Genomic DNA, 20,073 nt, shown 5'->3' with positions numbered 1-20,073 from the left:
GGAGGAGGAGGAGGAAGGGGGAGGAGGAGGAGGGGGGGGGAGGAGGAGGAGGAGGAGGAGGAGGAGGAGGAGGAGGAGGAGGAGGAGGAGGAGGAGGGGAGGAGGAGGAGGAGGAGGAGGAGGAGGAGGAGGAGGAGGAGGAGGAGAAAGAGGAGGAGGAGGAGGAGGAGGAGGAGAAGGGATAGGAGAAGTAAAAGCAGGAGGAGGAGAGAAGGAGGAGGGAGGAGCAACCCAGTCCACATCATTATTATAAATATATATCTAAATATTTATCTATATATAATGTAGCAATATCGGAGAGGTCATGGTTCCATTCTCGAATGTTCTAAAGACATTCTTCTTCGTTTCGTCTCGTGCTTTCAAAACAACACACCACGCTTCGTGCTAGTCACTTGTCCACAGGAAGGAAGGGAGAGTGATGATAAGCCAATCCATAATTGTGTGAATATCAATATAAATAAGTACACGTTTTCGTAAATAATACGGTAATTAGTAATAACTAAACAACTTAATGTAATAGGAGAATATGAAGTAAATTATATCACAATCCATTTGAGCGAAATTGAAAACTGAGGAATAAGACACACACGCTAAAGAAAAGAAAACAAAACAAGACAAATAAACAGAATCATTGAGCAATTCTTTGTACAAGACGAAAAAAAATCTTCAGAATATTCTTTTCTCAACACAAATTCATTCCATACTGAGATCTTCATTATCATTAAACAGAGGTATATATCTAAACAATTTTAATAACACAAACAGAAATACACAAACTTGCAAAATTAACAGCAGTCTTTTTCTTCAATATACTACCATAACGTACAAGTTTCCTTTCCCCTGCTAAACAAACTGACATGGATAAGGGTAATGTAGCTTCAACACACACGCAAAACCACCATCATAGAAAACCAACGAAAAATGCATTTAAATTTCCTACACCAGCAATCTTTCATTACAAGATCGCTGGTTTATATCACAGAAAACTTACCACTAACAAATGGGTACTATTATTCTTTTTTGGTGTAGAATATCCAGGTTTTTCACTGCTTTTATATATTAATATTTATATCCATATGCACCCGTCACTGCTAGGCTAATGGTATAGATGTCTATAAAAATGTCTTTTGGCTTTTTACATATTTCATTTTATTTTTCTTGTTTTATTTTTTTATATAATTTTATTTCTCTGGTTTGTCACTTTTTAAAGAGGGAATGAAAGGACAAGCACCTAAGCCACAGGGAAGAAATCTGTTAGCCATAAACTGCCTGACCCAGAGCCGTGACGGAGTGATAAAAAAAAAAAAAAAAAAAAAATTTATCAACACCACGAAATTCACCCCCCAACCCCCTCTTAAAAGCTTACTGTGATTTGGCCACACTGTGTTCGCAAAAATAGCTCTCCACACGTGCATTAGTTTCATCCGTGCCCCTTAATACTAAACACGGCTGCTTTACGTTATACATCGGTATCCCTGGATATCTACTAGTTTACAGTAGTATCCGCTGTTCCAAAAGTGGAAAAGCAAATAGAAAACGGGAGACGGAGAAAAGGTGGACGGACGATTCGGCGAAAGATTTTCGTTTTGTACATAAAAGAATAAAGGCAGAAAATAATGAGACAAAATGAGGTAGAGAGGAAAAGAGGAATGTAAGACGGAGATATGGAGACAGGAAGACAAAAGAGAGAAAGAACAAACGGCAAAAAACAAAATACCGAGAAACGTCATAAATTCGCAAAAAAATTACCCCCCCAAAAAAAAGGCCTTTGTCCTCTTCGTTTACTGCTGTTTGCCCTTCTTCTGCAGGAGGAGATGTCTGAGGGAGGAGGCCTCGTCTCTGAGGGTGGCGACCTGGGCTCTCAAGATGGCGTTCTCCTTCTCCAGGTAAGACGCTCGCATCGCTACCTGCGGGGGGGGGGGGGGGGAGGGGGAGGAAATGTTAGGTGCCTGCCATATCCTGGCGCCGGAGGTTTGCTTTTCGATTGGCGTTACTAAATGTATTTATGAATGATCTTGATATATCTATCTGTTCATATATATATATATATATATATATATATATATATATATATATATATATATATGTATATAGATACATGTCTATCTATCCATCTATACATACATATATAAACATAAACATAAACACACACACACACACACACACACACACACACACACACACACACACACACACACACACACACACACACACACACACACACACACACGCATCTTACCGACACACCTCACGATGACACAGTCATCACAGAACTGCAGTGCCAACCACGCCGTCCGTGACGTAACTCCCAATCCTTGTGTTACTTAATACGAGGTTAATGACCAGTTACAACGCGTGCGTTAAAATCCCCCACATGACTAAGGCAACTGCGTGCGTTGTTTACGTAACTTCGAATCGTGACGAGTGGAAATGATGGGAGTACTCTAGAGAATTTATTATTAGAAAATCCCTAAATTGAGAAAGTGCGGCAGATAATACAAGACACACTGACAGATCGAATGAATAAAGGACATAACCCTGTCTCAGCGGGGACGAGTTTAAGCCTATTTTTGCTCTTAATCGCACCCTCCCCCCCCCATTGCCCCGAGAATAATCGCATCCTAACCTCCCCCCCCCCCTCCTCGCCCCTCCCCCATTCCCTACGACATCTCCTCACCCCCCCCTCCTCCTCGCCCCTCCTCCTCCTCGCCCCTTCGTCCGAGCTTCACCCTCCTTCCTATTCTCTCCTTCCTTCCTCCCACCATCCCATCCCCCCTTCCTCCTTCGTCCTCCTTCTCATTAGCACCTCTCCCTCATACCTCCAACACTCCCTCATCCTTCATCCCCACCCCATCCTCCGCCCCTTTATACCCTCACCTACCCCTCCCCCCTACGCCCACCCCACATCCTCCAAGCCCTTACCCCCTCCCCCCCTACGCCAACCCCACCTTCCACCTATCCCCTCTCCTCCACCCTAACCCCTTTCCCCCTCACCTCACCCACCAACCCTCCACCCTTTCCCTCTTCTAACCCCCCCCCCCCCGCGCCCTTTCCCTTTCCCCACCTTATCCTCCACTCTCCCCTCTCCCCTTATCCTCCCCTCTCCCTTTATCCTGCACCCTCTCCCCTCTCCTTTCTCCCCTTATCCTCCTCCCTCTCCCCTTATCCTCCACCCTCTCCTCTCCCCTTATCCTCCTCCCTCTCCCCTTATCCTCCTCCCTCTCCCCTTATCCTCCACCCTCCTCCCCCTCCCTCACCTGATCCTCCCGCTGCTTCCTGGCGTCCCTGGACTTCTTGGCCGCGAGGTTGTTCCTTTTCCTGCGCTCGTAGTACTTCTCGTCCTTGAGCGTGTCCGGGATGGGCTTCTTCTCCCCGCGCGGGCGTCGGGGCGCGGACGTGGCCAGGGCGCGCACCAGCAGGTTCGACCCGTTGCTCATCAGCTGTTCTGCGGGGGGAGGCGGAGGGGTGAATGGTGGGGGGAAGGGGAGGCGGAGGGGTGAATGGTGGATGGAAGGGGAGGCGGAGGGGTGAATGGTGGGGGGGGAGGGGAGGCGGAGGGGAAGGGGAGGCGGAGGGGTGAGTTGGTGGGGGGGGAGGGGAGGCGGAGGGGTGAGATGGTGGGGGGGGAGGGAGGCGGAGGGGAAGGGGAGGCGGAGGGGTGAGATGGTGGGGGGGGAAGGGGAGGCGGAGGGGTGAGATGGTGGGGGGGGGAGGGAGGGAGGTTATGTGGAGTTGTTGTTTACTTTCATTGGAGAGGCAGAAGAGGGGATGGAGAGAGAGAGAGAGGGGAGAGAGGGGAGAGAGGAGAGAGAGAGAGAGAGAGAGAGAGAGAGAGAGAGAGAGAGGAGAGAGAGAGAGAGAGAGAGAGAGAGAGAGAGAGAGAGAGAGAGAGAGAGAGAGAGAGGAGGAGAGAGAGAGAGAGAGAGAGAGAGAGAGAGAGAGAGAGAGAGAGAGAGAGAGAGAGAGAGGAGAGAGAGAGAGAGTGAAGAAGAATGGCATAGATAATAATAATAAAAAAAAGAACAAGAGAGAAATCTAAAAAATGACCATCAAAGTAAAAACAAGAATCAGACAAGGAAAAAAGAGAAAGAGTGAGCAGACAAAGGCAGTGAGTCGGTTCTTCCATCGGAGGCGACGGCGCCACGGAATGCGGGTGCAATAAAAAGGTACATTTCTTTCAATGCTGACTCGGACGCGCACACTCAGCATGAATAATGAAAAATATGCATATGACAAGAATAATCCGGGAATGTGCTTTAATGATGGTCGTTACCTTATTCGGTGTCTGTCAACCTGGCGTTTTTCGGTTTGTCTGTCGACATGGCTGTCTGCCACTCTGGCTGTCCGTCTGTGTGTGTGTGTGTTTGTTTGTGTGTGTGTGCGTGTGTGTGTGTGTGTGTGTGTGTGTGTGTGTGTGTGTGTGTGTGTGTGTTGCGTGTGCGTGTGTGTGTGTGCATGCGTGTGCGTGTGTGTGTGTGCATGCGTGTGTGTGTGTGTGCATGGGTGTGCGTGTCTATGTGTGTGCATGCGTGTGCGTGTATGTGTGTACATGCGTGTGCGTGTGTATGTGTGTGTATGTGTGTGTATGTGTGTGCGTGCGTGTGTGTGTGTGTGTGTGTGTGTGTGTGTGTGTGTGTGTGTGTGTGTGTGTGTGTGTGTGTGTGTGTGCATGCATATGCGTGTGTATGTGTAATAAACAAGAAAAAAAATCTTAAAGGTCCCGACAGACTGAATGAAAGGACGATTAACCGAGCAAGTCCGGCGGGTACCTACTTTCGGGCGTGACGGGCGGGAAGGGCAGCATGGCGGGCGCGAGCGCGGGCGCCGCCAGCGAGCCCAGCACCGCCCGCGCCGCCAGAGCCATCTGCTGCTGGTGCTGGAAGCCGCTCGAGTTCATGTCTCCGCGACCCTCCTCGTCGTCGTCGTCGTCGTCGGGAAGGCTCTCGCTTCTGCTCAGGTCCTGCGGGAGAGGATCAGGGCTTTCACCAAGGTCTAATCTAGGTCTTCACAAAGTCTAAAGCCTTGGTCGGACCTTGGCTTGGTATGGGCTTTGTGTCTTGGGACGAGAGAAATTAGAGGGGTCAAACTTATGATTCGATTATCACTTTAGTCTACCTCGCTATCGTTTTCTGTTATAGCTTTTAGAAAATGGGAATTGTAGATTTTTAGGACAAACCAAAACGTTTTTTAACGAAATAAAACACGCTACCTGGTCGTTTTGTAATCCGTCGGGGCTCCAATGGTCGTCTGGTCGTCGACGCAACTGGTCGTACCTTTCGAGAAGCTGCCCCGAGAGTGAGCGAGGGTCCTGCTCGAGGCCCAGGTCGTCCAGCCGCCGTTCCTGATCGAAGTTTAGCTGCCGGCTCAGGGGGTGAGCCTCGTCGAGGTCGAGTCGTTGCCGCTGGAGTCGTCGGTGGTCGTCGTCGTCGTCGCTGAGGAGGCCGTAGGGGTTGTGGCTCTCCTCCTTGACCCCGGGCCGCAGCAGGTCGTTCCGCAGGTGTATGTGCGGGTGCGGGTGGGGGTCAGGGTGGGGGTACTGGTCGTCCTCGTGGCCCGCCTCCTGCGCGCCGGGGTCGTCCAGGGGGTCGTGGTGGCCTCGAGGGCTGGCCAGCGACTCCGCCTTGTCGGAGGTCGGCGAGTGGAGTCGGGGGTCGGCGCTCTGGTCGGGGGAGGAGGCGGGAGGGGGGGAGAGGGAGAGGGCGCGGGACTCAGGGCTGCCCAGACTCCCCTCGCTGATGCCTGGGGGGAGGGGGCAGGGGGTTAGAGCACCGCGGCAGACGACGAGGAAGACGGTGCCTCGGGGGCGCCCCCTTAGGTCCTACCAGGGCTAGCCTTCATTATTCCAAGCTATAGCTACATTGCAGTGAAATTAACATGTATCTTTATAACAAAGCAAAAATGTACGAGTAAAAAGGTGGGTCCATAATTTCCATACTTATATCTATCTGCCTATCTATCTATCTATCTATACCTATCTATCTATTTTTAATATATCTGAAGAACATGCTACTCGTAACAAATGAACAAAAAATAAAAAATAAATAAATAATATTCATACCTTTTCCGTCGTATTAAAAATACCTTATGAATGTATAAAAAAAAAGAAACATCGAAAAAAGTCACCCCTGTTCTTAAAAAAAATGCACAGTTGCCAGCTAGTGATTACTGGAACGGGATCAATTAAGCTTCTATCGAGCTGTTTCTCCCGCGCTGCCGCACACTAAGCCAATTAAAAATGACATATTTACTCGTATATACAACGCGCGAAGTTCTTGTCACACGAAAAAGGATCGTTGTTATTAAGAACTGTATATAACTATATATATTTTTTCCCGCTTTTGAAAATGTTTTCTTGCAATGACTGCTGTTATTACTTTTGTCATATATATATATATAAGGTAATAATGTATGCAAATTGCTAATTATTGTAATACATTTGCAGACACTTTCTTTTTTCACGGAAATGTTGAAATAGATTTCGCGTGAAAATAGTTTTGTCCCGAATTAATTGCAGAAATTATACATTTGAACAAAGGTGCCGTGTGTTCATTTATTTATTTATGATTTTATTATTTTTTTTAAATAACAAAAGGAAACTACTACCGTGCTTTACCTGTTGACGAGACATTTTACTCCCGTTTTCTTTACTCTTTTACTTCTTCGGAAACTGATGTTTTTTGTTTTTTTTTCGTCCACTGCTTAATCATGCAAGCTTTAGGTGAGTAATGAACTATTAATGAGACATATATACTGTATCTGTCAATTGTATTGCAGCATGAACACCTGAAATTGTTTGTCTGCATACACACACGCATGTATACATAGTCAGAGTGAGAGACATACAACAGATAGATACACACACACACACATGCACACGCATATATATACTCTGTACATACAGTATTGCAATTTTTTTTTAAATTCATAAAAAAATGAACAATCACTTGATTTCCTATCTTTTCTTAATCAACACATAACCCGTAATTTCATTTATAATAGTCATATGACTCTGAATAAAGTTAAAATTAGTCTATACATTTTTAAAAACTTTTTACAAAGTTTCTTAAATTGTTGACTCAAATAATTCAACGTTATCCAAGCCAGTTTACCTGAAGAATATAATACTTGTGTTTTAAGTATAATTACAGGTAAATTTTTTTATGCAAAAAGGCGTGTACCTTGCCATTATCGCGCGTGGACGCCCATGAATGCGATTATATCCACGAACGCGAACGCACGTGAATCCGGCCGCACGCGCATTCACTCCCCGAACGCGGTAAATTCACACAACGTGTCCGAATCCACGAATGCAAAAAGATCGATTTCAGTCACGGGGGATATTTATAACGATGTGGTGGAGGGGAGAGGGTGATAGGAGGGAGGGGGATGGGAGGGCAGAGGGGAAATGTTAAAAAAGGAAGAAACAGTGGACGGGAAGGGGAAGTTGGGGAAACGGGAGACAGGATATGGAAAAGGAGAGACTGGGGAAGGAAAGGGAAGAGAGAGAAAGAGAAGAAGGGAAGGGAAAGATAGGGAAAGGGAAGGGAAAGATAGGGAAAGGGAAGGGAAAGATAGGGAAACGGAAAGTCGAAACTACGGAAGAGAAGAGAAAGGAAATCGCCAGGCAAGGAGAGGGATAAGATATGGGGAAATGGGAAATAAGTGTGAAAAAGAAACGCTGCGATGACGAGAAGGAAGTGAAAAAGAAAATTAAGGAACGAATCAAGAGGCCATAAACCATAAAGAGAGAGAGAGAGAGAGAGAGAGAGAGAGAGAGAGAGAGAGAGAGAGAGAGAGAGAGAGAGAGAGGAGTGTTTGAGCGATGAGTGTCCACTCGACGCTAAGCAACGCGGCCGCGACGATTACCCCGTGCATTGATCCGTGACCCGCGATCGCCGCCGCCCGCGCTTCATGGGGGGGGGGGAGGAAGGAGGGAGTGAAGAGGGAGGGGAAGGGGGAGGAAGGGGAAGGGGGAGGAAGGGGAAGGAGGGAGGAAGGGGAAGGGGGAAGAGGAACTGGGGAGGAGAGAGGGAAGGAGGAAAGGGAGGAGAGGATGGGGGAAGGGAAAGATGGGAGTAAAGAGAGGGAGAGAAGGTGGAGGGGAAGGGGTTAAGGGGGTAGAGAGGGGGGGAGAGGAGGGTGAACTGGAGAAGCGGGAAGGATTGGGAGGGGGAAAGAAAGGGGAAAAGGGAGAGATGAAGAGGAAGGAAAATAGGAGAGTGCGAAGGAAAGAAAGATATCGGAGAGAAGGTAGGAGAAGAAAAAGAAAGAGGAAGGGGGCGAGAAAAGAGCCAAAGACGAGGAGTTGAAGAGGAGGAAGAGGAGGGGCGAAGAGAAGAAAAGAGGAGACAGAGGAACAGGAATAGTAATTGGAAAAGGAATAAAAAACAAGAACAGGCGAGTTAGAAAAAGGGGGGGGAGGGCAAAGGAGAGGGTCATCCAAGTAGGGTCACAGGAAGGGGGGGGGGGGGTCCTGCTAGCGATGCATTTTTCATGTGACTTCGCCTGGGAACGGCCACGTGCTTGGAGGGGGGGGGGGGAGTGTGAGAAGTGTACATGGAGGAGGGGGGAGGACTGGGGGGGGGGAGATTTTGTGTGTTTTGTGTGTGTGTGTGTGTGTGTGTGTGTGTGTGTGTGTGTGTGTGTGTGTGTGTGTGTGTGTGTATGTGTGTGTGTGTGTGTCCGTGCGTGCACATATGTTTTTGCATATGCAAGCGTGTATTTTTCATCAAATGCGTTATCATTATACTTTTTTTTCCTCTCTGATTATAGTTCGTGATCCTTCCTTTTGTTCTTGGGTGAAGCGTGCACAGGCCTTCGCTCCGCCGCGGTGTACGCAGGAGAGCGAGGCCACTCCTTTATTCGAACGACTCGCCTGCAGTTCATAAAAATGGAGAAAAAAGTGAATCCCGAGGCGATATCTGCGGAGATGCGCCGCTCGCCCGGGCACCCACGGGACTGGGGGCGGGGGGGGGGGGGTGGAAAGGGTGGATGAGTGGGTGAATGGGAGTGGTGGTGGTGTGGATGATAGTGGTGATAGATGAGTGAGTGAGTGAGTGAGTGGGTGGGTGGGTGGATGAATGGGTGGATAGATGGATGGGTGGGTTGATAGACACGCAAGGGGAATTGCGAGAGCGAATGTCAAGCCAGCTCGACCCAGAGCGCAGTCTCAGCCGCAAATACCGCCAGCGTTAATCACATTTGCAGAACAAACAAATTCCGGTTCAGAATTCCTTCACAGATTCCGATGTCATTAAATACGACATTTCCTCTTTAGACTTTTTTGTTTACACTTGACTGTTTAATATATAATATATTATATATATATATATATATATATATATATATATATATATATATATATTTATAATATTATATATATATATTATATATATATATATATATATATATTTATATTATATATATATATATATATAATATATATATATATATATTTATATATTATATATATTTATATATTATATATACATATATTTATATATATATAATATCTATTAATAAAATATAGGATTATAATTATCAATATTTTTTCTTCCAATCGCTTAGGTTTCTTGATCTATAGAGTAGTTATGTACCTTTTAAATATTATTCAGGTGTTAAATATATATATAAATATATATATATATAAGTATATATTAATTATAATATCTATATATAATATATATAAATTAATATATATAAATACTTAAATATATATATTTAAATATTAGATATACAATATATAAAATACTAATTATAAATATAAGTATATAATATAAAATTATAATATAAATTCATAAATATAAATATCTTAAATTAATAATAAATATCAAATATATTAATATAATATATTTTAATCACTATTCAAATACTCTATTTATATCTATATATAATCATATATCATCAATTAATGGAGATATATGTATCATCTATATCTAGTATACTAGTAATATAATATATAATATATCTATATAATAAAGATATTATATATATAATATCTATATATTATCTATATATATATATATATATATTACAGTATCGTATAATATAATATAAAATATAATATATATATATATATATATATATATATATTTGCTTGGTTAAGGTTGCGTGTTCGCCCGTGTGCCTTCGTGCGTGGGTATGTGCGCGCTCGTATGTCCTGAATTGTCCATCTTCTAAAGGTATATTAGTGGGTACGTATGCTTGTGTACGTATACTTCTGTAAGTGTGCGAGTGTACATGTAAACCAAGCTCTTGTGCGTGTATGTACGCGGGCCTAACTACATCAACATGTTTATGGGTGTTCCACTTATATTTTTCTTGTCTTTTTTTTGAGCAATGCGGGTCCACTTGTCACGGTTAATCACAGCGCAATGCTTTATTCCGGGCCTCATTCTGCGCGGCCACGTGCTTGCGCCTTTTCGTCGCCTCCCGCGTCGCTGCCCCTCATGCATGATTCAATCGAGTCGATATTAATTGGGGAGGAAAGTGGACGGTGTGCATCTATCTCGGCGCTGAGCGTAACGGGGGTATGATTGTATAAATATCCACCGTTAAAACAGATCATTGTGAATAGAATATCCGCGATTGGATTGTGTCTAATCATGGATAATTAATGCATACTGTCCGCCAAGGGGCACCGCGCGGGGGAGAACACATGAAAGAAATTACATATGCATATCTATTTGCACACGCGCATGCACAGTCCTATGAGCGAATGTGTACATAAAGAGGAACGTGGCACACAGGCAAATCTCACATGGTGATAATAATAAATACTAAATGGTAATACAGGCCTAGTGCTAATACTGATGCTAATAAAATGGTGGCAACAACAATAATAAAGATAATAAAGACGATAACAACACTAACAGCAATAGCATTACCATTAATAATTTTATCAACATGAACAATATTAGGCTAACAACAACAACAATAAAAATGATAATGCTGTTGCTGATGATGATGATGATAAAAATGATAGTGATAATATCAATAATGATATCAACAATTTAATAACCCCCCCAAAAAAAATAAAAATAATAATAATAATAACAATAACAATAAAAAAGCAATAAAATATATTAGTAATACTATTCATAACACAAATGAACTGACAAGAAAGGCCATAATGACATGAATGGTCTGCCCCCCCCCCCCCCCGTCCCGCTGACCGCCGGGCGAGAGGTTCCTGAAGCGCCGTCGAGGAGCGCGCGGAGAGTGGCGTTGGGGTCGTTCCGATCAAGCGTCAAATCTGGCTTGGATTTGCGTGAGGGAGGTGCTGTTTGAGGACCAAGGGGCGGAGCACGTCGAGGGCGTCACGGGTTCGACTCTCAACCTCGACCTCGAGTGTTAGCTTCGACTCTCAACCTCGACCTCGAGTGTTAGCTTCGACTCTCAACCTCGACCTCGAGTGTTAGCTTCGACTCTCAACCTCGACCTCGAGTTTTAGCTTCGACTCTCAACCTCGACCTCGAGTTTTAGCTTCGACTCTCAACCTCGACCTCGAGTTTTAGCTTCGACTCTCAACCTCGACCTCGACTGCTGTCGATCTCCCGAACACATGCTTTGCCCCCCCCCCCCCCCCCCCGTCCCGCTGGTTTTGTTGTTGGAAACGTGGAAGGGGAGAGGGGGAGGGAGGGGGAGGGGATTGGTGGCGCAACCCCTCGTCCTCTTCTTCTTCCTCTTCCTCTTCCTCCTTCTCCCAAGTCATTTTCCAATTCTTCCTCTTCCATCTCCATTTCTTCCTATTCCTCATCTTCTTTCTCTTCCTCCTCACTTCCTCCCTCTTCCCCCTCGTCTTTTCCCTCTTCCTCCTCATCTTCCCCCACTTCCCCTTCGTCTTCCCCTTCTCCTCCTCCTCCTCCTTTTACTCTTCCCCTTCGTCCTCTATCTCTTCCTCCCACTTCCCTCCCCCCCACCCGCCCCCCCTTTCCTCATGCATATTTAATTCATTACACGAGAGGCGATTACCAGCACAGTATGCGTGTGTATGAGTAAGAGCGAGCGTGTGACTGAGAGTGAGTGAGAGTGAATGTGACTGGACACGTGCTTGACAGTGAGCGGGCGAGTGAGTGGACGAGTGAATGGAAAGTGAGAGAGTGAGAGTAAGTGCGTGCGAGTGTGAATCTCTGAATGGCAGTAAGTGAGAGTGCATCTTTCAGAGTGAGAGTGAGAGTGAGAATGAGTGAGTGAATGTATGAGTGTATGTGTATGTGTGTGTGTGTGTGTGTTAAATTATCTCCCCCCCCCCTCAGTAAGGGTTGTAGCTTAAAGGGTGTTTCTAACAATTGTCTCCTACTAATGTAAAATTCACGCTAGGGGGTGAAGACAGGGGAGGAGATAAACGAGGGGAAGGGAAGTAGCAAAAAGAGGGAGAGAGAGAGCGGAGGGAAGCGGAGGGAGAGGAAATGTGTAAAGGAAGGGTGGATAGAGGAGGAGGAATAGGTAATACAACAGGATAGGTAAGGAGGGCAAGGCAAGGGGAGGGGGAGGGGGAGGAGGGGAAGGGGGCAGAGGGAAGGCGCTGTTGCATTTCCTCCCCACGTGCATGCCTCTTGCATTGCAATGACCTTTCCAGAGAGAAGCAGAGATAGATAAACAATATTAGACTGGGACGGACACACACATACAGATGGAGGGGAGAGAGGGAGAGGGAGAGAGGGAGTGGGGGGAGTAAGAGAAGGAGAGAAAGAGAGGGGGTGAGGGAGAAAGCGAGAGAGAGTGAGAAAGATAGACAGAGAGAAAAAAAAGCCTCGAGCTACGATTCCACGAAGCAACGCTAATTAACACCACCACAAGACGCTCGTACCTTATCTCAAGTGGAGACTTTCACGATGCGCGGAGATTAAGAATATCCGAACTGCTGGAGGAGAGGGGGGCGGAGGAGGAGGAGGAGGAGGAGGAGGAGGAGGAGGATGGGGGGGAGGGTAGGAGGTGGAAAGGAGGCGGGGGCGTACGGGAACACCGGGAAGACAGATCCCACGGAGCGGCGGCGGGAAGGCAGGCGGGGCGAGGAGTCCTACGATCCTGCAGTCCTGTCGCCAACTCGAGGACGCGGCGGCGAGCGACGCTTCCCCCGCAGCGGCCGCGTGACACTGCGCGCCCGAGAGGGACGGCGGCCGAGCCAGGCGGGGCCGGGGGCGCAGGTGGCCCGGGAGGGGGGGGGGCAGGTAAGGGGGCAGGCAGGGTCGCCGCTGCGCCCATTCCTCCTCCCCTTCTCCACCTCCTCCCTTCTCCCCTTTCTCCACCATCACCTCCCTCTTCCCCTCCTCCTCCACCGCCCACGGTCGATACACGACAAAAACGTACATAAACACACACTCATAGACACTCGCACAAACATACACACATACGCACGCACGCACATGGAGGGGACACTTGACCGCCATTAGCTAGTGATCAAGAGAGGGGGAGGGGAGGGGAGGGTGACAGGGTGTGAGGAGAGGGAGAAAGGAGGGAGAGGAGAGGGCGAAGGGCAGGAGGGAAGGGGCAGGGAGGGAAGGGAGGGAGGGAGGGAGGGAGGGAAGGAGGGGGGGGGAGGGAGGGAGGGAGGGAGGGAGGGAGGGGAGGGAGGGAGGGAGGGCGGGCGGGGGAGCCATGACTCACGGAGCGCCCGCCCTCCGAGGGGGCCGCGCGATAAATCAGGGAACGCAAAAGGCCGGAAGGAATAGACGGACTTACGCTTTTAATGATAAGCGCTGTGATTGGCCGACTCCTCGGATTTCCGGCCCTAGAGTCCTCTCTTGGGAAGCTTTACCTACATTTTCATCTTTCAAAACAGGCGCCACATTACATACATACATACATACGTAGAAAAGGTATGAATGAGAATGAATGTCTTCACAATACAAGAGATGTATTTGAGCGGTTTCGAATGCGTCTTCGCCAGAAATACGCGTATTTCTGGCGAAGACGCAGTCGAAACCGGTCAAATACGAAACCGCTCAAATACATCTCTTGTATTGTGAAGACATTCATTCTCATTCATACCTTTTCTACATTTGTCAATATGAATACGGTTCATACATATATACATACACACACATACACACACACACACACACACACACACACACACACCACACACACACACACGCACGCACACACACACACACACACACACATATATATATATATATAATATATATATATACATATTAAATGATCCATAAATAAATAAATAATAACAAAAAAAAAATTAAGTAAAACGTAAATATATACATAAATATTAAATTCAAAAAAAGATAAAGTATAAAAAAGCAAAATTGTGTCCTCGGGCACAAAATAAATAAAACGAAAAGACGAAAAGAAAAAAAGGAAAACTAAAGTAAACACAAACAAAAAACTCAAACAAATGAACAACAACCTCTCCATGCCCCCCCCCCCATTCCCTCGGGCTCTCTCCAGTGCGTCGTTATTTTCTGGCACTGGGGCCTGGGCGGGGCGTGGGGGCGGGGCGATGGGTCCCCGGTGGTCATTCACGGATATGGAATACCTATTTTTTTCTCTTTCGTAATTTCTCTTTCTCGTAATAGCCTAGCTTTACTTTGCTGTTTTTTCTCTCTCTTTACCTTTTATCGCTTTTTCCCTCTTCATCGCACTCTCTCCTTCTCCATCTCCCTCTCCCTCTCTTCCTTCCCCTCCCTTCTCTCTCCGTCTCTTTCCCTCTCCCTCTCTCCCTTTTGTCTCCCCCCTCCCCCATTCCCCTATTCCCCCACCAACCACGTAGGTTCCCATATTCACAAAACCAGTGAACCCTAAACACTTATAAAACAATCTCCCGCGTCCATAATTTTCGGATCGACTTCAATTCCCCTTCACAAGGCCACTCCCCAGACTGATCCATTGCTCCAAAAGCTCAATCAGCAAAACCCAGTCGCTAACACCCTGAAAACCACAGGCAATTGGTTGTTTTCCAGCCATTGTGGGTCATGTCGCGGCCGAACGTTAATTCTGATCTCTCAATTCCTTTCGCTTTGAAAAAATCCTGTCACTAAGGTAATAGCGTAATTAAGAGAAAAATTAAGATGGTGATAATAGTTATCTTTTAAACAGAAATATATATGACAAAGACAAACTATAGTAAGGGGACTGTAATTATTCAATAAAATTTAAAATAATATAATATATAATAAAATAATAATAGTAGTGTGTAGCAAAAGCAGCATAGCGTATACAGCAGCACTATAGAACAGCAGTTATAGTAATGAAACAATTGTCATGATTAAATTACTATCTCTCAATCGCTTTGAATCCTGTCCAAGCGCATTCACGAAAAAAGCTTAAATGGGAAATTAATTATTTATCGTTGAAAACGGCGACAAATAAAATAACAAATTACAAACTGTTGATTGTAAGTGGACTATGAATTAATACGATAACATAAAATAATAATAAAAGAATAATAATACTCTAATAATGATGTTAACATAAAGCAGAGTAATATAGTATCACAATAATAATGATATGAGAAATGATCAAATCAAAATTATCGTTAGATTACTTGATTTGAAATTATAATCGATCCTTATAGACTTCCTATCTTCAATTGGCTGTCAACACCACGCCATTCCGATAATCACCGATCTTTCGATATGTAAAATTATATTTATTATTGGCGCTTAAATCCTTTCTTGTTATCATACCATTATACTATCACTGTTAAGAATATAAATGGTCACGAGACAAGATGAGAAGAAAAAAAAAAAACAAAAAATTGCCATGATACACAATTTATGTAGCGGCTAACATGGGCCGTAATTTAATTTTACCGACCTATACTAGTGACTTCGATGACAGTTCAATCCTCTCATTTCCTTACTTCTACCATCCTTGTTAATTCTCTTCTTTTGCTCTCTCTCTCATCTTTCTTTTTTCTCCATCTCCTTCAAATTGCTGTCTTTTCTCCCCCCTATTATCTTTTTCTTCTCACATCCTTATTCTTTCTCTCTTATAATCACCTTTTATTTATTATTGCCTCTCTCCCCCCTTTTTCTTGTTATCTCCCCATTTTTCTCTCTCTTTTCAAACCTTTCCTCTTTTCATTCCACTTTTACTTTCTCCTCTCTCCCCTTTTCCTCTCTCTCCCTTTGTGCATTTTCTCTCTTCTTCACCCTTTTCCTCTCACTTCTGCTACTTTTCCTCTCTCTCCCCCCCCCTTTTCTTTCCCTTCTTTCTTCCCCCCTTGTTTTTCCTCGCACCTTTCTCTTTCTCTCCTCTCCCCCCCCCCCCCTTTTCTCTCTCTCTGCTCTTTTCTCTCTCTCTCTCCCTTTCTCTCTCTCTCTGTCTCTCTTCCCTTTTTTCTCTCTCTCTGTCTCTCTTCCCTTCCTTCTCCCCTTCTTTTTTTCTCCACCCCTTTTTCTCCTCTCTCTCCCCTTTCTCTCTCTCTTTCTCTCCCCCTTTTTTTTTCTCTCTCTCTTTCTCTCCCCTTTTCTCTCTCTTTCTCCCCCCCTCCCCCTTTCTCCTCTCTCTCTCCCCCTCTCCCTTTCTCTCTTTCCCCCCCCTCTCCCTCTTTCTCTCCCTCCCCCTTTCTCCCCTCTCTCCTTTCCTCCTCTCTCTCTCTCCCCTCTCCCTTTCCTCTCTCTCTCTCCCCGTCTCCCTTTCTCTCTCTCTCTCCCCTCTCCCTTTCTCTCTCTCCATCCCCCCCCACTCCCTGTCTCTCTCTCCCTCCCCCTTCTCCCTTTTTCTCTCTCCCTCTCTCTCGCTCATTCTAATCGCATCAAAAACGTTTATCGGAGACTTAAACGCTGCCTTCAGGCGGGGCTGTTTGATCAGCGGGGGGGGGGGCAAGGGGGAAGGGGGTAGGGAAGGGAAAGGGAGTGAGAGGGATGGGAGCGGGTGGGGAGGGGGAGTGAGATTGAGAGAAAGAGAAAAGGAGAAGGAAAGGGGGGGGATTAGATTGGGAAATAGATAAAAGGGAAGAAGGGAGGGGAAAGGGAAAAGGGGGAGAGAAATGGAAAGGATAGAGAAGAGGAAGAGAGGAGGAGGAAAAAGGGGAAAGGGAGGGGGGAGAGAAAGGAAGAGAGAGAGAGAGAGAGAGAGAGAGAGAGAGAGAGAGAGAGAGAGAGAGAGAGAGAGAGAGAGAGAGAGAGAGAGAGAGAGAGAGTGAAAACAATATTATCCCCAGAAATCTACGGCGCAAAGACCATAGATTCGCATTACTTCCACAAAATGCTACACTGGGCAGGGTAAATCGTTTGAGGCTCTGTGGCACTTGCGTGTCTAATAACTTATTTTTGAGTTGCGACGGAAGTACATAGAAGATAAGTTTCTTAGATTTATTTGCTCTATCATTTGCATATATTAATTTTCCGTTTTAAAGACGGCTAATCAAAATTTTACCTATACCCTGGGCAGCATCTTCGCCTTTTCCTTGACATGGCTCGAATGTTATATATTTATATGTATATATACACTTATATATACATATATTTCGGTCTGCAAATATTAAGCTCCATCCTTTGATTCGTAAATTTGCAACTACATGTCTTCCAAAAAATAATACTGTTACTTTAGTATTACTACTGGTTCGCCATTATCTACTTATACAGCCAGCAATTACAAAAAACAATACAATATCCAGAAAATGCTTGAACGCCAGCAGGCTGCAAGCAGGAGGCTTCAGATTCCGAAATCGGCTTGACCTCACCCCCCCCCTCCCCCAAGCGTGTAACAAGGGGTCACGTGAGGTCATGACCCTTCACAATGCAAGTCGAGGATGCTTTCAAGAAATGATTTATTACAATACACCTCTCCTATTAAGAACAGAAATACGAGAAATTAAGTTTAATTAACGAAAAACAGGGAAGTGCTTTGAAAAAAACGGTTTAGGTTCGAGATAAAAGTTCGAAGCTTCTTAAGTTCGAACGCCTTGATTCTATTTTTTTTTTAATTCCGAAATCGTGTTTTGACAAGTTCGCATACCTATAAGATTCTAAATTCAAGATCAAACTACGTTTCTAAATCCGCAGAGACCTCTACAGATTATACGAGATGCAAAACCACTTTTCCTTACCTGAGCTGACATCCGAGTCGATGGCCGCCTGGTTGTGCAATTTCTTGGACAGATTGAGGACTTCCTGTTCTCGCAGAAGCAGCAGTTTGTTGAGGAAGCTCTCGTGTCCCCCTTGCTTGAGTCGCGCCGCCATCGTCCTTTTCTCCAAAGTATAAAATACCAACGAAAAAATCACACACGAAACAAGAGTTCTTAAATGGTCAGATTGCCTTGCAACTTTCCTGCTTCAATGTTCCGGTAAAACAAAAAGAATAAAAAATAAAAAACAAAAACAAAAATGTCCGTCTCTTTTCCGCACTCCCTCTATGTCTCTCTTTATCTTAATTCCCGTCTCTCTCGATCTCTCTCTAAGACGCCGGAGATACTTCGCAGGGAGACGACCCGCTTAATGCTACGACTGCGGGCTGGCTACTGACCCTCACGCCCGCGCCGCCGCCACCCAGCGCCGCTCACCTGTCCCTCTGCATTTCGCTCGGAGGGTCAGCTGCGACGCTCTCTCGGGAGGGACGCTCGAGCGTGTGGCGTTCGGGTTGGGTCTGTGTGTTTGTGTTTAGGGTGGGGTGCTTGTTTGTTTGTTATTGAGGGGCGGCTTCTCAATGTTTTGGGGCGGTTAGGGTTAGGGGTTTAAAGGTACGGTGAAGGTTTTTTTTTCGAGTAGTCTATGGGCGATCTCTGTTCGCCACGTGAAAATCAAATCCGAAGTGGACGATGATTTTAGGAAAGGCGACGAAGTTCAACGGGACAAAATCTTGACATAAACGACGCAAGCACCCATTGGTCACGTGACAGTACATAATCCTGCCGTCCAATCACAAGTCACGTTCGTCCAAAATCAACCAATCACAGGCTTTATGTGCTCGCTGTCGACCAATCACAGGCCTCATGTGCCGGGTCCGTCCCGCCAGCAACCTCGAACCCTCGGGCGATATGACGACACCGGGCTATGACCTCGCCTGACCTCAGGTCATGCCACTGACCTGCATTGTTACCTTAATCTCCGACTTCTAAGGATCCTAACCGCCTCCGCCCCCTCCTGCGATCCCTCCGCTCGGCAAAACGCTAAGGATCGATCATCTAGCTTGGCTTAAAAGCCCCAGAGGATTTTTTTGCCATCGAAAAGTAATGGGTAATCTTGACGCTTTGTTTTACATTCATATATAACACGGAAACACGCACAAGGGCTATTTACGAGCGACACGCAGCAGTCACGGGGGACAGGCAAATGTTATGCAAACAGTCACTTTCAGTCACACTACAATAACCTATCGTTACCTGTGTGATACGTCAAATACACAGAGCAATCCCAAGCCAAGACATAACTCAGAGCACATTTCTCCTCAAAAACGATGTGTTACCAACGCGGTTAAACCATGCACACACTTACGCAAAGAACGGCACTTGATATAAATCTAATGGCTTCTCACAGCGCAGCTAAACCTCTCACCTGTACTTAAGAATACCTGATTATTCACGTTCTGAAAATACATTATCGTTCGTAAGACAGACAAAAAAGTGACTAAATAAACTAGCAGTTAAGTATGAAATAAGAGAGACCGCGTTATAAAACTGAAAAAAAGTAGAGGAAAAAATCTTGACCACATATCAGCCAATCTTTAATTGGCAAATGAATCTAAATGCGAAGCGCTCCCTCCCTCCCAAGCTAGAGAAAATGAATGGTCTTAAATAACAGGTTAAGCGGCATTTCATTACAGCCGAATCTTAGAACCAGTTGTTGCGCAAATTGGTCGTAATCAATAATGGAGGCCATTTACCCGACCATTTAGGTGCCAACACGTAACTCTCCGTGAGTGTGAGTGTGTGTGATTGCGTGCGGTGCTGTAATTCACGTGTGCATGTGTACAAGTGGCATAAAAGGCTGGACTGCTCGTTTAACCGCGATGGGTTTACGAGACTGTGTCCCTTTGGATGGGCGTGTGGGCGGCCGAGGGGCAGGGGCCGCGTGTGTATGGATGTGTTTGTTTGTTTGCTGTGTTTGTGCATGTGCGTGTTTATGTTTCTTTGCTTGCGTTTATGTGTACGTGTATGTGTTATGTCAG

General features: G+C 45.6%; 1 protein-coding gene across 1 annotated transcript; it reads right to left on the bottom strand.

The window, feature by feature from the left end:
* Nucleotides 1-1,166: 1,166 nt before the first annotated feature.
* On the bottom strand, nucleotides 1,167-19,407 carry LOC119579188. Its single transcript, XM_037926884.1, has 5 exons — nucleotides 18,017-19,407; nucleotides 5,210-5,739; nucleotides 4,774-4,960; nucleotides 3,258-3,445; nucleotides 1,167-1,907 (listed from the first exon to the last, which is right to left on the bottom strand). Exons 1-5 carry the CDS (start codon nucleotides 18,147-18,149, stop codon nucleotides 1,782-1,784), a joined length of 1,164 nt encoding a protein of 387 aa, XP_037782812.1. The 5' UTR covers nucleotides 18,150-19,407; the 3' UTR covers nucleotides 1,167-1,781.
* Nucleotides 19,408-20,073: the final 666 nt, after the last annotated feature.

The sequence above is a fragment of the Penaeus monodon genome, chromosome 12 (assembly GCF_015228065.2).
Source record: "Penaeus monodon isolate SGIC_2016 chromosome 12, NSTDA_Pmon_1, whole genome shotgun sequence".
Classification (NCBI taxonomy): domain Eukaryota; kingdom Metazoa; phylum Arthropoda; class Malacostraca; order Decapoda; family Penaeidae; genus Penaeus; species Penaeus monodon.
This window is presented reverse-complemented; position numbering and strand designations above follow the sequence as displayed.

Coding starts and splice junctions, on each gene's coding strand:
- LOC119579188 (XM_037926884.1), bottom strand. CDS start 18,149: ATGGCGGCGCGACTCAAGCAAGGGGGACACGAGAGCTTCCTCAACAAA. Junction 5,740..18,016: donor CGACTCGGATGTCAGCTCAG/GTAAGGAAAAGT, acceptor CCCTCCCCCCAG/GCATCAGCGAGGGGAGTCTG. Junction 1,908..3,257: donor GGAAGCAGCGGGAGGATCAG/GTGAGGGAGGGG, acceptor CCCCCCCCGCAG/GTAGCGATGCGAGCGTCTTA.